Source organism: Microtus oregoni, unplaced genomic scaffold (genome assembly GCF_018167655.1).
Source record: "Microtus oregoni isolate MIOR12 unplaced genomic scaffold, Mior012 000138F_ref0000102, whole genome shotgun sequence".
Lineage (NCBI taxonomy): Eukaryota > Metazoa > Chordata > Mammalia > Rodentia > Cricetidae > Microtus > Microtus oregoni.
The window spans coordinates 45,115-61,568 of NW_024544788.1; the positions used below are offsets into that span (position 1 = coordinate 45,115).

Consider the following 16,454-nt stretch of genomic DNA (forward strand, 5'->3'; position numbering starts at 1 on the left):
AGTTGCTGGCTCAGAGGACAGCCACTCACAGCACAGTCTACCTCTTCTTCCAGCTCTTACATTGCCCTCTTTTCCAAGGTTCCCTGAGCCATGGAGGGAACGTGTGGCTATATGTGTTGTGCAACTGTATTTTTTGTGCTCCAAATGGGACTGCGTCTCCATTCCTTTCTATTCATTCCTCTGTCTCCAGGACACAGCAGTTGGAGTCACTATTTTTACACTAGTTGGTGCCTTTTGCCTGTGCTATCACAAATCATGCAGTGTGTTGGGTGTAGTGGTGTGTACTTTTAATCCCAGCACCCAGGAAGCAGAACCAGGGGAAATCTCTGTGAATTCAAGATTAGTTAGTGGGTTTTTGAGGCCCAATTCTCCTCAGCATCCTTAGTAGCAACTTCTGGAACTACAGGAGCTGGCTCCCAGGAAGAAGACACTTGGAGCCCAGTTCTAACTTTATTTCTTCAAGTGTACAGCAGCCAAAGCACGCAGCCTTTTCAGCAATAGGGTCTTACTGTTCAGTTCTGGACCCCAACAAATAACTGTGGCAATAGCCTTTATTGTTATTGGTGCCTCTGGGGCCAACAGTTGCAAAAGAAGTAACTTACTTCCAATACTGGGATTTCCAATTAACCACCTTATAGCTACTAGGAGTATTTGTCATACATTTTAGACACAATTCAGCATTTACAGAGCCTAGGCTTATTGTAAACTTTCCCCCAATCATTTTGTGGTCTGTTATCACTTCAGTCTTACCCAACCGTAACACTTACAAAAATTCCGGGACAACCCCTGGCCTTTGTACCCTTTGTGAAATATTTCCCTGCGCTTGCGTCTTTACGTACACTCTCACATATCTTAAAAGAGTCTCTAAATCTGCATAAAACTTAGGGTTAGGGTTATGATATCCATATGTAACAAAGCCTTTATGAAGAGAACGGACAGATCAATGACGCGAAGCCCTGAGCCATCTTATAACGAATGGTAGGGCTGTGGAGATAACCCTGGGGAAGCACTTTGAGAGGCCATAGTCACAGAATGCCACAACTAAGGAGATACTACAGTCTAACACAACAAGAGAAGAGACTAGCCATTAGTATTAAGTGTTTCCTCCACGGATCCGTGTTGCATCCAGCAGCTGGAACAGGAGGCACTGAGTGAGCTTTTCACAACCATCAGTCATTCTGAGTCATTCTATTTCCATCCCCTGGAGACCTTCCATGGGACCTCCCTGCATTTCCCCAGCCCTGATGAGCTTGGTGGGGCTAGTTCATGTGGCTCAGGCCTGCTCAGGGCTAATGATAAGTGGGGTCCTATTCTCCCCCTGCTACCTGTGTGGCTCCATCTGGCTTCCTAGGTCAGAGAGGCTTTAGACTGATGCTGTGGCTGTAGCTGCAGCTTCGGTCGCTCCACCCACCACACCTGGCTCCGGGGAGAGGCCCATGCTGGGCAAACCATCTCCCCTCCTAGAATACACTCCAGCAGTATGCAGGAGACTAAGCTCTTCTGCTTAGTCTGGAGGGATAATTGCCAACCCCTATACAAACTTCATCGTCTGCATTTATATTGTAAGTTTTTTCTTCTTTTTAATCACGAAAGCCTTCTGAGAATTGCTTCTTGGGCTTTAAGGCCTTCCAGAAGTTCTTTAGCACCAAATTTGGCTTTCCATCATCTTCCCCTCCTTAGGAATTTGGACCTACCACAAATCTAGCCACATTTGCCTTTCCGTAACCCAGACAGACCTCTTTTTCAAGTTTGAATTTTTGTTACTCTAGGCTGCTCTCCCAGGTTAAGGACACCTTTTGCTTGCTGGTGGGAGTCATTTATATCCTCTAAAGCTGTTCCTACTTCATAAAGATCCTGCTTCACCAGAGGGCTCATCAAAGCTGCTAAAGCTCTTTGTCTAGGTTCTCTTGGAATCCATCTCTGATGGCTTGTATGAGCTAGTCCATCAGAGTCTGGCTCCCTTTGTACTGCCTCAGGCTGTTGTAGGGAGAGGGCCTGCTTGTTCTTCCTGGCCGCCCAGCTAGCTTAGCCCTGAAATAACCACACAGAAACTGTATTCATTAAAACACTGCTTGGCCCATTATCTCTAGTTTCTTATTAACTAATTCTTGCATCTTAATTTAACCCATTTCTATTAATTTGTATATCATCACATGGCAGTGGCTTCCCAGAAACGATTCTTAACCGGTGTCTGTCTCAGGCAGAGGATCCATGGTGTCACCCTAACTCTACTTTCTTCCTCCCAGAATTCAGTTCTGTCTTCTCCACTTACCTACCTAAGTTCTGCCCTATCAAGGGCCCAAAGCAGTTTTCTTTATTAATTAACCAATATAAGCAACACATAGAAGGACCTCCTACACCATCAGGCTATGCAGCTTGTTTCTCAAGGAGGGATGTATGGTTATATTGCTCAGTTTCTCTGCTTTCGTGGCACACACACTCGAATTGAGTCTGCTCAACATCCCATAGTTCTATAAGCAGGCTGTGACAGATTCTTGTTTGTTTAAAGATTTCCTCTAATTCCAGCGATTAGTGTTGAATGTTCTTTGATGACTATGTTTCCTGCCACAGGACCATTGTTACGACCCCTGCCTGCCTCCTGGGTCATGGATTTTCCCTTTCTCTGTATCAAAGGTCAGACTTGAGGGATAACTTTTATTGCTTGGAGGTAAGTCCCTCTTTGCTATCTTGCCCCCCGCCATAGAATATAGGTTTGGGGTTTGGGAGGGGGCTTTATATTACTGGCTTAATATGGGCCTCTTTCGTATTTTCGACAACTAGGCATAAAAAAATGGCAGGCCAATACCTCCATTTCTCCATCACTTTGATCCAATTTACCCACTAATTAAGAAGCCAATGCTAAAGCCCCCAACTTCATATCCCTTTCTCACTCAATTCTGATTTCACAATGCAGTCTCCCTCGAGGATGCCTTCCACCTTGGATAGAGGCTAGATCCCTCGTTACTCATATTAGCAGTCAGGATGCCCTTGCAGCAGCTTGCTGACACCTCCATCCAAAGCGCCCCCCACCCGGACTTAAATGTCTGCGGTAGACCCTGGACATGTTCTCAAAACATCATCATAGCCACCTGTCAATCAGTATGACATTCCATAATACCTAGAAGATAGCATCCTTGATTTTCCACCCCACACCGCTCACCCCCCACAGTTCCTGCCTCAGTGGGTGTCACCTTACTAAGGTGCCTCAGTGCTTCTGCACTTTCCATGCCCTGAGCACTGCACCTACAGAGCCATTAGGGACAGACCACTGCATCGAAATTCCCTCTGCAAACGTTCATCCCTCACACAGCTTCATTTGGGCACTTGGCTCATTCTCCACAGGAGAGACAATGTAACTCGTGATTTCACTTCACAGTTTATACTTATGTATGTCGTATCTTATGGACAATGCCAAGTGTTGCTAAATCGCCCTTCTCTGAGGTAGACATGAAGAAATGTCTACCCCTGCTCCTGGGATCCCAAGAAAAAGACAGAGTCACAATTCAGCCAAAGTTCATTCAAGGGAACGAATGAGTTTATTAAACTTCCTCACAGAGCCTGGATGAGGAGTTACATACAGGGTTGTAGGCATGTCTCCTCCATCTGGCCATACCTGAAAGCCTTACCCAGCAGTGATAATGGCTTCCACGTAGCCCACTATAGCTCCCTCCAGTATGCACAACACACACACACACACACACACACAGAAACACACACACACATATATATACAAATCAACAGATGAACATTTACAATCAATTTTGATGAAAGAGAACACTGAAAATTGAAGTCCATTTAGGCAATATTGGCCTACCAAGTTTTCAGTGCTTGCCTTCCATTGGCCTTATTCCTTTTTAAGTAAATGCATTTATTGTGTTTGAATATAAAGTATTTGTGGAAATTTGTTTTCTTTCCTTTTGTGGAAATGCATACTGCTAATTTTAGCTTTCTCTGGGAACTTGAAAGCCTAAAATACTCTCTAGACTAGAGAAGAAGCTTCCCTGACTTAGGATCCTTCATATTGGGCAACGATATTTTAGCTGATAACCATAGAATCAAGAGGATAGGGTTTGGCCAGGAGAGAGATAGCTCAGTAGCTAAGAACAGTTGCTTCTCTTCCAGAGGTCCCTGGTTCTGTTCCCAGCACTGACTTCCCTGCTCATAAATGAGGTTAACACTATTGTAGCAGGAATGCTATGTCCTCTTTTGATCCCATTAGATTCCAGCACTCACCTAACATACAAAAGCACAGATAGCTTTCAAAGAAGAGGGGAGAGAAGGGACAGAACCGACTATAACATAAAGAGAGCCCTGTTTTTTCTAAAGACACAAACAAACAAAGGAGGGTGTTTTCTAGAAAAGGTAGATTTTCAATCCATCACTGGCTGGTGGCCATGGCAATCTTCTCTTTTCAACAAATCATCTTAAAGCTATGTGGTGACAAAGGCATTTATTAAGTTTCCTAAGCCCCGCCCCTACAAGCTGTGACATGAGTACTTCCTGTCTAGTCCCCGGATGTTAGAAGAGCCTCGCGGGATGGCCTCCATCCACCCTGTTTGGCCTCCTCTCCTCTCGTGTCCCGACTAATTCCATGGGACCACCTCAGGTACCATCATAGACTTTTGTCCTTTCACCAACTGTCTCTTCCAAAGCCCCCTCTCCTCTAACGCCCCTGTCGACTGTCTTTTGGGGCCAGCAACTTCCTGTTTGTCCTGTCATCGTGGTCCTTAGTCATCTAACATCGTCCTGGCCATTACGGTCCGAGTAGCCATTGTCGTCCTTAACACAACTCACTCAAGGCCTTGGTGAGGGATCTATAGTGTCATGTCTGCCCCAGGGGATCAAGATCCAACCAGAGAGTCCCCAGACAACCCAGTAGCCCTTGAGGGAGAGTGGGTACAAGAAGCTGCAGGGGGCAGCGAGATGGGCCATGAGTCCGGCCTCGATGGGGCCTCTGCCACACCTGCCATTGAAGAAATACTGGCCTTTCATCCTAGGGGGGTGGACAATGTTGGGCCTGAGAGAAACCAGCAAGAAGCGGGTGATAGGAGAGAGAGCTCAGGTGCTGAGGAAGACTCAGATATTGAACCTGCTGAGGAGGAGGGGGCAGGGGAGGAGATGGAAAACATAAGAGATCAAGAAATGATGGCTGACCAACGATTCCCAATGGCTGGCTTCCTATTTATGTTTATGGATGTGATCCGTGCCCTTCTCAACCGTGTCTATCACAACGACCAAGCCACGATTAGGCGCCCCCGTGCAAACCACAGAATGGTGGAAACACCTGGTCCTTCAGCTTCTGGCCGCTCGAGTCAGGTCCAAGTTCCATCCGGGCCCATTCCATCCACAGTGAGGGCCACAGAGTATGAGGCCCGGGCCTCATACTCTCTAGGCCTGGCCCGAAGCTTGCCAGAGATTATCTCTACATTTCCGGAGCTGGAGGAGCCTCTAGACTTCGAGGAAGCAGCAGATCATTACCTGCCAGAGCCACGTCTTTACACGCGGGAGCCAGCAGTTAGGGCAGCAGCCCAGGAACAAGCAGGAGAAGAGATGGCAGTACAGGCGACAGCGGAAGAAGAACCAAAAAAGGAAGTCACCGAGCACGCCATGACCTCAGAGGGTAAGGAAACAAGCTCTAGGGACCTGGATGAGGGGTTTAGTGCTGGGCATCGGTTGGGAGGAAGGGAATAAGGACAAAGATTGTCACTGAGAGGGAGAGGGAGGATGAGATCAGGGCTTCTCTGGGTGCAACAAATGACTCTGCTCAGTGCTGGCCTCTAGTGGGCAAAGTCATGGCTGGGCGGGAAATGCCTCTGAGGTCAAATGGATCTGGTTAAAAAATTGGTTCATGCCAGGCAGTGGTGGGCAAAGCCTTGACTCCCAGCACTCTGGAGGCAGAGGCGGGGGGATCTCTGTGATGGAGGTCAGGCCTATAGCAATTTTTACTAGTTTTTGATTTGAGACAGTCTCATGTAGCCTAGATTGGCCTTGAGCTCAGTATGTAGCCCAGATGTCCAAAAGAGAGCTTGGGAGCTAATAGAACGGAAATCTGACAATAAAAGAACGAGCAAATGGTGTTGCTCATTCTGTTTATGGCTTTCAAAGGTGTCGAGGCTCTTAGGAGCTTGATGCTCTGCATGGGTGAACTAGTTTGGAGCCCGTGCTGGGAAGGGAGTGTTAGTATTCATGGCTTGAGAAAAATTAACCATGGAATTCGTACTTGAGGCAAACATGCATCTCCCTGCCCAGGTACTGCCGAGGTGTAATGCATGCAATGGGGACCAATGCTTCTGATGTCTTCCTCAAAGGAGAGGAAGTGAACATCACTGTTTGGGATATCTGCTGGAAAAGGGAAAGAATTGTCACCGTGGGGATGAGCAGGTGGCAGAGGTGTGAAGATTAGGGAAGGGGTAGCATGAACAGAGAGAAGGGAGGTGATTACTGGTTTTGTAGTTACTCATTTGCCCCTCTTTATCCCGAGAGTAGAGGTGGGTGGCATTATTGGGTGGGAATGAGGCTATTTTTTTCTGTCGGGTTTTTAATGATCTTTACTAAATAAACAGGCGAATCCCATTGTGATACCCGGAATGACAAATCCGGCATCTTTGAGGGGGAGGAGGAGGAAGAAAAAGAAGAAGAACAAAAGAACCAAGAAGAACATGGTGAAGTCAGCCCAGATCCAGCAGACCGCAGCACCGGAAAATCCAGGTTCCTGTGCTGATTTTTGAGTATCCATCACCATCCCTGCAGTTACTTGTCAGTTGTGCCATCTTGTTTTCAATTCTAATTAATTAATTGAGGAAACTTTACTTTGATTCCAAACAAAATTCAATTTAGCTATTTTGGACTGAGACAAAATCGCCATATACTTGCTAATCTGAATTGTAGTGTGTACTTGGTGGCGATTCCTGGGTTATTCTGAAATGTTTTGTCCATCAGTGTAAGACTAATAGCAAGTAGTAAAGCTATTAGACTTAACACCCGTATCAAATCCAGACCAATATCTGTACAGAGAACAACTGTCAGAATAACGGTGGTGGTGGCTGGGTTGGGCACTAGCTGCATCCTCAGTGCTCGGCCACAGTTATGCAGTCACCTCCTACAGACAAATAGTAAACAGCTGGTACTTCAATTAGAATCATGTTTAATGGTTAACAACTAAATATTCATTTAGCTATAGATTTTCATATTTTATACCAGTCCAAAGAAATGTAGTCCTAATAGGACAATTCAACACCGAACCTACAATTAATATTCAAGAAATTTTTTCTTTCAGTATCTTTAAGTGATTAGCATTTTTCTTCTCTTTCCTTTCTCTGTCCTTCTTTCTTTCCTTTTTTCCCTGTACTTTCACAGCTGAGTGCTCCATAAAGCATGCAGAAGCCAAGGGCCCAGGAGGGTAAGGAAGCATCACCTGTGCAAATGGCACTGGCTTTTCTAGCTCGACAGCTTTCTTTCCATGACAGCAAAAATTTTCTAGAAGAATAAACACCTCACACAAGACTGGGGTTGTGGCTCATGGGGTTGGAATGTGCAGGGCAGTAGTTCAATTCAGAGAGGAGCACACACACACACACAAACACAGACACACACACACACACACACACACACCAGTAGTCAAAATGTTGGTGTAATCACTTGATTTGTTGCATAAGCACCCTAATGGTTCTGGGTTTAATTTATAAGAGAAAAGCATGATGATTTTCTGTAACTGCTGAGATAAAACACAAATATGTCAGACATGCACCAATGGCTGCTCACTTTCTTAAATATAGGAAGCAGATTAATCTTGTATAATTTGTCATTCTCTCTCATTTTTATCTGTAGTTAAGAAGAATAGGAAGAAAAGGATGAAGAACGAAACATTCTTAAACGCGAGTAAATTTAGGTTTCCCACTTCTAGATGTACAACAAGGTTTCATTACTGACATCTTTCTAGGTTCAGTATCTTGTAGTGATATTTCTCCTTAGGAGTTTAACATCGTTCACTCAAGTTCCAAACAAAACCGTGTCATGGGATAAAATAAAGCATAGGCATGATTTGGAGGCAGCACTGTAATTCTAATTTACTTCTTTCGTGTTCATTTGACAGGGATAGCAAGCATTTAATGCCTGTTTTCATTTACTTTATTGCAGCTAAGTCATTAATAAAACAAGCTTACAACAATTTTATAGACAGGAAGATGGAGTATAAGGCTTTAGTTGAAATTCCATGATAGTAGCCAGTTACATGTGCATGTTCTTACCTGTTACAGATATGTTTGATAATATTTGATAAAGTGAAAAATGTGATTTTAAAAAGAAATGAACAGAAATATTGGTAGCTTTTACCTAGATAAATAATTTTTCATGCGTTTCTTCTTTTACCTTTTTTTTTTGCCTTACTTTCACTGAAAGGCGAACCTGTTTTATTTTATTGTGTTCCAAATGAAATTCAATGCGAATTCTAAAAAAAAAAATTGTAATTTGTTTTTGAGACATGTTTTCTTTGTATAGCTTTGGGTCCTCTCCTGGAACTCTGTAGACCAGGCTGGCCTCGAACACCCAGAGATCTGCCTGCCTCTGTCTCTGCATCTTGAGTGCTGAGATTAAAGGCATGCACCCTTAAAACCATTTTTATACGTGAGGCAGCAAACCTTTAAAGCTGTGCTCCCTCGTCCGTGAGGTACTACTCCCAGGTACCCATTGAACACTTAACATATGATTAACCCTATTAGACATATGCTATGTGGAAAACTATGGACAATATCTCATTTACTACATGCCTAAATGACAACCTATTGGGTTAACCAAAAAACTGTGAAAATTACTGTCACGTGCTTATTTATAAAATATTTTATTTTGCCTTTTTGATTGTGATAATTTTATTATTGAAGAATTTCAAGAGACTTTTCAAAAGATTTATTTTTATTGTTATTTATGTGTGTGTGTGTGTGTGTGTGTGTGTGTGTGTGTGTATCTTAGTGTGTGAGTGTGTACCCATACAGAATAGAAGAAGGCACCAGATCCCTTGGAACTGGAGGTACAAGAGGCTTGAGACACCCAACGTAGGTGCTGGGACCCAAACTCTGGTCCTCTGGAAGAAGAGCAAGTACTCTTAACTACTTAACTAACCATCCAATCCCTGTAATGCCTTCTCTATTAATTGTTCTCTTATAAGAATGTGTTCCTTATCTCACATTACTAGTTAGAATTTAGACACTATTTTTTCAGATATTGGGACAGCAGAACCTGCTTTTTCCATGGTCCCATTTTCTTGGAACAGTTTTCTCCATTTTTTTTTTCACTGTAAGGTGCTGCCTGTCCTAAGATGAACTGCTGGTAGCTAACAGAAAAGAAAAAGGCTTTGTTTCTGAATTCATTGAAATAAACTGTGTTTTTTGGTGAATAAAATAGCTATTGAAAGGTGTGTGTCCATTGCTATCTTTTTGTTCTGTTTGTGTTCATAGCCCTATTTTGTGTTCCAGTAATTATAGCTTGATTTGTTTTCAGCCCATGTCCTTATGGCTACACTTAGCACTCTTTCCACTTGGAATTATCACGTACAGTATTTTCTGCAGGACTTGTTTAGTGGACACGAATTCTTTTAGCTGGTTTGTATTGTGAAAACTTCTTTCTTCTTCAACTCTAGAAAGTAGTTTTACTGGGTCAAGTTAGCTGGGTTGGCACCTGTGGTCTCAGAACGTGGATAACTTTGCTTTAGGCTTTTCTTACTTTTAACTTTTCCACTGAGAAGTCAGTGGATGTTATTTTTATATCAATGATTGGAATGTGCTTTCCTTTATGAGACCAGTGATTTTTAAATTCATTAGTTCTGTTTGTTTTCTCCTAGAAAAGTGTTTATGCTCTATCTGCATTTACAACTTTCTGACAGAAGAGGGCACCAGACTCCACTATAGATGGTCATGAGCCATTATGTGGTTGCTGGGAATTGAACTCAGAACCTCTGGATGAGCAGTCAGTCCTCTTAACTGCTGAGCCATTACTCGAGCTCCCCCATTATTTTAATTAAGACATATCATTTTACCCCTCCCTTTTCCCTCATTTGAACCCTCCTACATACCCCCTGATTTCTTTCAAATTCATGTCCTCTTTTCTTAACTGCTGTTAATATATCTGACAGACTTTCCTGTGAAGCAGGGAATGTTGAAGGGCTGTCTGACCTTGTCTTGCTTATATGTGTGTGTGTAATGTGTGTGTATATGTGTGTGTGTGTGTGTTTATGTGTGTGAGTGTGTTTGTATATATGTATGCGTAACCAATTTAGTCCTTATACTGTCTGTATACTTTCCTGCCTAACTTTATCCTGTTAATCTACTGGCCAGTCACCTTCTTTATTACACCAATAACAATGAAAAATTTTCACCTTGTACAAAAAGATAATTCCACAGCATTTCCTGCTTTTGTCAGTTTAAAATGGAAGTTTTTCACTTTAAATTAGTAAAAATATACAACAAAGTAAGAATTACAGTTATAATTAGTCCATTTGTATTTGACAAAATTAAAGAAAGTATTTCATTATTCATCTTATCTTTGTGACTCCAAATTTGTACCTAATTTACTTTCTCTCCTAAGGAAAACTGTAATTATCTAGTCTTCAATTGCATCAAAGACCCCAGAGAGATGAAAGGTTACCTAATAACAGGGGTATCAGGCTGCTTGACAAGTCACCCAAAGTTCCTATGTAATGTTGGGGAATCCAGCTCTGGCCTACAGGTATAGCATATCGGACAGACTTTTCTGTGAAGCAGGGAATTTTGAAGAACTGCCCTCCCTTGTCTTAGCAAAGCTTAGCAGTCACCTTTCTCGTGTTTATATCATCTCAGCCAGCAGTTTATATCATCTCAGCCAGCAGCCTTGAAACTGTCCTGGATGTGGGATTCTGAGGAGACTGTAACAGAGACATTTTGAAATGCTGAAACACCTGGGGGTCATCTGTTTTTATTGGTGTTTGACCCCTTAGCTGTGAAAATACATAAACTTTTAAAGGTATCAAACATATCTGACACAAGTATAGACTGTGTATTGTACGTAAGTCAGCCAAAGATTTTTTTGTTTTATGTTTGAGCAGGTAAAATATATATCATATGTCTTGTAGCTCTTTTAGGTTTATTTCTTTGTGTATGCAGTCAGATTTTTTCAGGTGGTCTTTTGCTATCAAACCTAATTTTTCTTAACCTGAAATGAATCCATAGCCTCTCATGTTCTGTGGAAATTAAAGCATAAACTCTCCCCCAAAATAACATAATTTTTGACTTGAATTTTGAAGTCAATATATTTTTCAAATATACAGGTTTTTTGGATTTTACAGGTTGTATAGTCCAGGGTCTCTTAGCAGCTGAAAATATTAAAGATAACCCAGTAACATTCAGGAACCAGATTCTCTGTATTTCTCATTTTTATGTGGCTTATCATATTTATATTGTTCTATTCCCTTTAAAAGAACTTTATTTTCTCTTCCCAAGTCTATTTTTTTAACACCCTGTAACCCACTGAGAAGTTTTAATCGTCTGAATCTGTCTTTACTGTTTATCCGTAACCTTTTCTGTCTGTGATGGAGGAAGGTCATTGGCTAATAAAGGAACTGCCTTGGCCCATTTTATTGGTTAGAAGATAGGTGGGAGGAGTAAACAGAACAGAACGCTGGGAGGAAGAGGAAGTGAGGTCAGAGACTCCACAGCTCTGCTCTCGGGAGCAGATGCCTCAGCAGAGACGTCATGCCCCGCTCCCAGCATGAAGCTCCGACCCAGGATGGACATAGGCTAGAATCTCCCCGGTAAGCGCACCTTGGGGTGCTACACACAGATGATTAGAAATGAGCTAAATTAATATGTGAGAATTAGCCTAGAAGAGAATGGGCCAAGCAGTGCTTAAAAGAATACAGTGTCTGTGTAATTATTTTGGGGCATAAGCTAGCCGGGCAGACGGCTGGGGTGTTGGGGACACAGCCCTGCCGCCGCCCTTATTACTTCATGTCGGCATGAATAAAACCCCAAACCTGCCATGCAGAATGCTGCCAGAGATCGTGCTGGTAGTTTAAGTCTGCAGGCAGCCGCTGGAAGACACGTCTCTGAACTGCAGTCTTTGTGAGAGACTGCAGGAGCCCACCATGCAGCATAGCTCATGGCAGTTGGCAGCTGGCTCCATTTCACAGGCAGCTGTTGGAAGTTGCCTCTCTGCACTGCAGCTGGTGTGAGGCTGTGAACTAGGAAGCTGTTTTTGAGTCCATATTTGTGTTTTTAGAAATATGTTAAAGCTTTTTAAGGTCATATGTGGATTTATGCCAGACAGTGGGCACCATTTGTAGGTAGAGATTTCCTGTCTCATAGCTACTTTCAAATAACACTCAGAGGCTTAATATAAATGACAAATTCTCAGCCAATAACTCAGGATTATTACTAACTAGCTCTTACGTTTTAAGCTAACCCATATTTCTTATTTATACATTCCTCATGTGACAGTATCTTTATTAACATGGCACATTCATTTGCTCCATCTACATCTGACTGGGAACTCCAGACTCTGCCCTTCTTCTTCTTCCCAGCATTTTCAATTTGGCTATCCTGCCTATCCTTATCCTGTTCAGCTGCAGTCAACTTGTTTATTAAATAAATCACAGCAACGAATCTTCACAGTATGCAAAAGGATTGTTCCCCAGCAGCACACATAACATTCTTAATACCTTTAAGAAATTGAGGGAAAAACCTGAAAAGAACAATAGAAGATGGAAAGAATATCCATGCTCATGACCTTGCAGAGTTGCAATGATGACTATATCACTGAAAGGTACATATATACGATATATAATATATGCAGTATAAACAGTCCTGGCTGCCCTAGAACTTACTTTGTACACCAGGATGGTATCAAACTCACAGAGGTGCACCAGCCTCTACCTCCCAAATGCTGGGATTAAAGGCGTGCATCCCCACATCCAACTGAAATGAATATTCTGAAGATATCACAAATCACTGTGTGTCCTTATCGAGAGGACTGTGTAAAACAGCACATTGCATGGAAATACTAATATTCAGGACCCAGCAGAGTAGCTGCACACGCAATCTCCCAGTGGTTTTGACTATGTGCACCAAACCTGCTCAAGCCCAGGCCAGACCAATTTCCAGCACAGAGAGAGGCATCCAGCAAACAATTCTCCTATTAGCCATGGAGTGTTTGGAAATTGCTAGCTGCTGGGGAAGGAAGAGACAATTTGCTCTTAGAATATATGTAGACTCTGGTCAAATGGTGAGTGGAGGACCACACAGCCAAGAATGTTTGGGCAGCAATATTTGAAGTGAGTCTTGAAGAGTTAAAGAATTAAAGGGCACCAAGATGGATGGGCAAGAAGAGGGGGTGGATTTGAATGAGTTCCGGAAGGATGAATATGATCCAAAAACATTGTACGAAACTTGAAATTCTCAAAGAGCTAATAAAAAATTGAAATAAAGTGAAGGATGCCTCAAACAAGCCATAAGGAGTTCTATTATTTTATGCTTAGTTCAAATTCCATATAAGAGAAGCTGGATGTGGGGGTGCATGCCCTTAGTTTCAGCATTTGAGCGGCAGAGGCTGGTGTACCTCTGTGAGTTTGAGACCAGCCTGGTATGTAAAGTAAGTTCTAGGTCAGCCAGGACCGTTTATACTACATATATGCATATATTATATAGTGTACACATAATAAGATATAAACTACATATGATATATTCTATATGTCATATATATGTAGTTTAATTGAAGTTACATCAATTGGGGTGACAATGCTCTCCTCAAAAATTCCTTAAGTATCCAATAAAAATCTCAGTGCCTTGCGTGGTAAACCCTCTTTAGAGTTGTTGTTCAGTGCAGTCCAAGAGAGCCCTGAAACAATATAGTCCCTTGCACTTATGCCTTCCAGAAAAAAAGAAGACAAGGCCCTGTTGCTGAAAACACAATGCACCTCAAATACAGGATGTGAAAGAATCAATCTGGATCCCACCTGAAAGCCGCTCCTCTGATGTCTAGATCTCATAGTATCAGAAAGAGACATACAAGCTGCCAAGGGCAAAAGGCCATCAGTAGCCCTGTCCATCGCTATTGTCTTTGAGCTACAACACAAAAAGCAGCATGGCAAGATATTCTGAAAGGTGCAAGAGCAGCACTTATAGCCCGAGGGGAGCCAACAGCTTCCTAATTAGACTTCAGACCCACTCAGGGGGAAGAAATTCATGCCTGGCACTACCAACCAACTGCCAGGTGAGGCCATGAAGCCTAGAGGAGAACCTTCCAGTACTGTCATTTTCCTAAACCAGTGCAATCTCTACCCGAATGGATCTTGTATCCACAGACTAAGTTAGCTTTCATCCCTCCTCAAACAATCTTCCTCGCTTTTCAGCATTGGAAATCATTATAGAAAACCACAACCAGTAAAAATGCAGAGATGAACTGACTGTGGAGTGTCTGCTTCCAATTAAGACATTGACAACACCGCCCCTACACGTAAGGCTCACGGAATATCTCAGAAAGGGAGAGAGACACAAAGATTGTAAGAGTCATAGCATCAAGACAGTCTAAAAAAAAGGATGAAAGTGGGGTGGGGTAGACAATAGGCGTGAATCTGGGAAAAGTACAGAGGGGACTTTGGGATAGATAGGACTAAGATATGTTGTATGAACTTCCCAAATAATTAATAGAAATAGTATGAAATTTTTCATAAGTATAGAAAATTAATCACCGATTTAAATATTGAGTGACAAAGAATTTGTATAGCAATTCAAATACGCCTTAAATTACAATCTGACACACACTTTGAGATAAAGTCCTTAAAGAGAGGACCGTGTAAAACAGCACATTGCATGGAAATACTAATATTCAGGACCCAGCAGAGTAGCTGCACACGCAATCTCCCAGTGCTTGTGACTATGTGCACCAAACCTGCTCAAGCCCAGGCCAGACCAATTTCCAGCACAGAGAGAGGCATCCAGCAAACAATTCTCCCATTAGCCCGGAGTGTTTGGAAATTGCTAGCTGCTGGGGAAGGAAGAGACAATTTGCTCTTAGAGTATATGTAGACTCTGGTCAAATGGTGAGTGGAGGACCACACAGCCAAGAATGTTTGGGCAGCAATATTTGAAGTGAGTCTTGAAGAGTTAAAGAATTAAAGGGCACCAAGATGGATGGGCAAGAAGAAGGGGTGGATTTGAATGAGTTCCGGAAGGATGAATATGATCCAAAAACATTGTACAAAACTTGAAATTCTCAAAGAGCTAATAAAAAATTGAAATAAAGTGAAGGATGCCTCAAACAAGCCATAAGGAGTTCTATTATTTTATGCTTAGTTCAAATTCCATATAAGAGAAGCTGGATGTGGGGGTGCATGCCCTTAGTTTCAGCATTTGAGCGGCAGAGGCTGGTGTACCTCTGTGAGTTTGAGACCAGCCTGGTATGTAAAGTAAGTTCTAGGTCAGCCAGGACCGTTTATACTACATATATTCATATATTATACACTCCCAGGATTCTTATGGAATCACCAATGAATCTATATATCCAAAGCATACCTACACAGAATGAAGAATATAAGATCTCAAATTCTACTACAACCTCAGAGCAACAAATATTATATTGTATGGGACAAAAGCAGATATCTAGATAAATGGAATGTATTAGAAGACTCAGAAATAAACTCACATTGCTTCAGCAACCCAATTTTCCACAAAGGTGCTCAAACATCCCTTCCTAACAGGGGGGATATGCTTTGATATTGCACCTCATCCCAGTCAGAATGACAAAATGGCTTTGATAAAAAGAAAAACAGAAGTTCCTTACCTTTTCCTGACCTGAACTGATGGAGGACACATATGCATGCCCACATACTTCTAGAGGTCTGGGGTTGGGGTGTGCACAATCAACTAGGAACCTGCCTGGCACCTCTGCACATGTTGGGCATCATCATACCTAGTGCCACCCAAGGTTTATAGGTCTAAGCACATGAGAGAAGAAGAGCAACAGCTTCTTACTATGCCTTGAGGCTGGTGCAGGCAGGTTCAACCACATGCCACCTGTGACCCAACCAAGAGCCCTGGTGCCGTGTGGTTGGGAACCATTATGCTGAGAAAGAACAGGGTGGGAAAATGTAAGAAAAGGCAAAATGGTTCATGGATTGGGGGAGAGGCAGATCTGAAGAGGCTGATGTGAATGGACCTGAGTCCAAGGTGACATCTAGGCCTGGGCTATTGCCAAGGGCCCAAGTCTTGGGTCAAGATCTGAAGCAACCAAGGGGGACTGTGTTGACATCTGTGGCTCTTATCACCACTGAAGGCCATGCAGAGGTCTGTAGTCTGGGGCTGTGTTGGTATCCAAGGCCACACTGCCACGGGTCCATGCCAATCTGAGTGGCCTGTGCTGCTGCCTTGGCGTATGGTGACATCCTGGTCCAGGCTGATGCTGAGGACCATATCTGGGTCCATGGTCCTACCATA

The 16,454-nt window shown here is 42.8% G+C and overlaps 1 protein-coding gene across 1 annotated transcript; it reads left to right on the plus strand.

Moving 5' to 3' along the window:
• The first annotated feature begins 4,824 nt into the window (after positions 1 to 4,824).
• On the plus strand, positions 4,825 to 6,721 carry LOC121444707 (cancer/testis antigen 47A-like). The gene is made up of 2 exons (XM_041646611.1): positions 4,825 to 5,620; positions 6,564 to 6,721. Exons 1-2 carry the CDS (start codon positions 4,825 to 4,827, stop codon positions 6,719 to 6,721), a joined length of 954 nt encoding a protein of 317 aa, XP_041502545.1.
• The last annotated feature ends 9,733 nt before the right edge of the window (positions 6,722 to 16,454 follow it).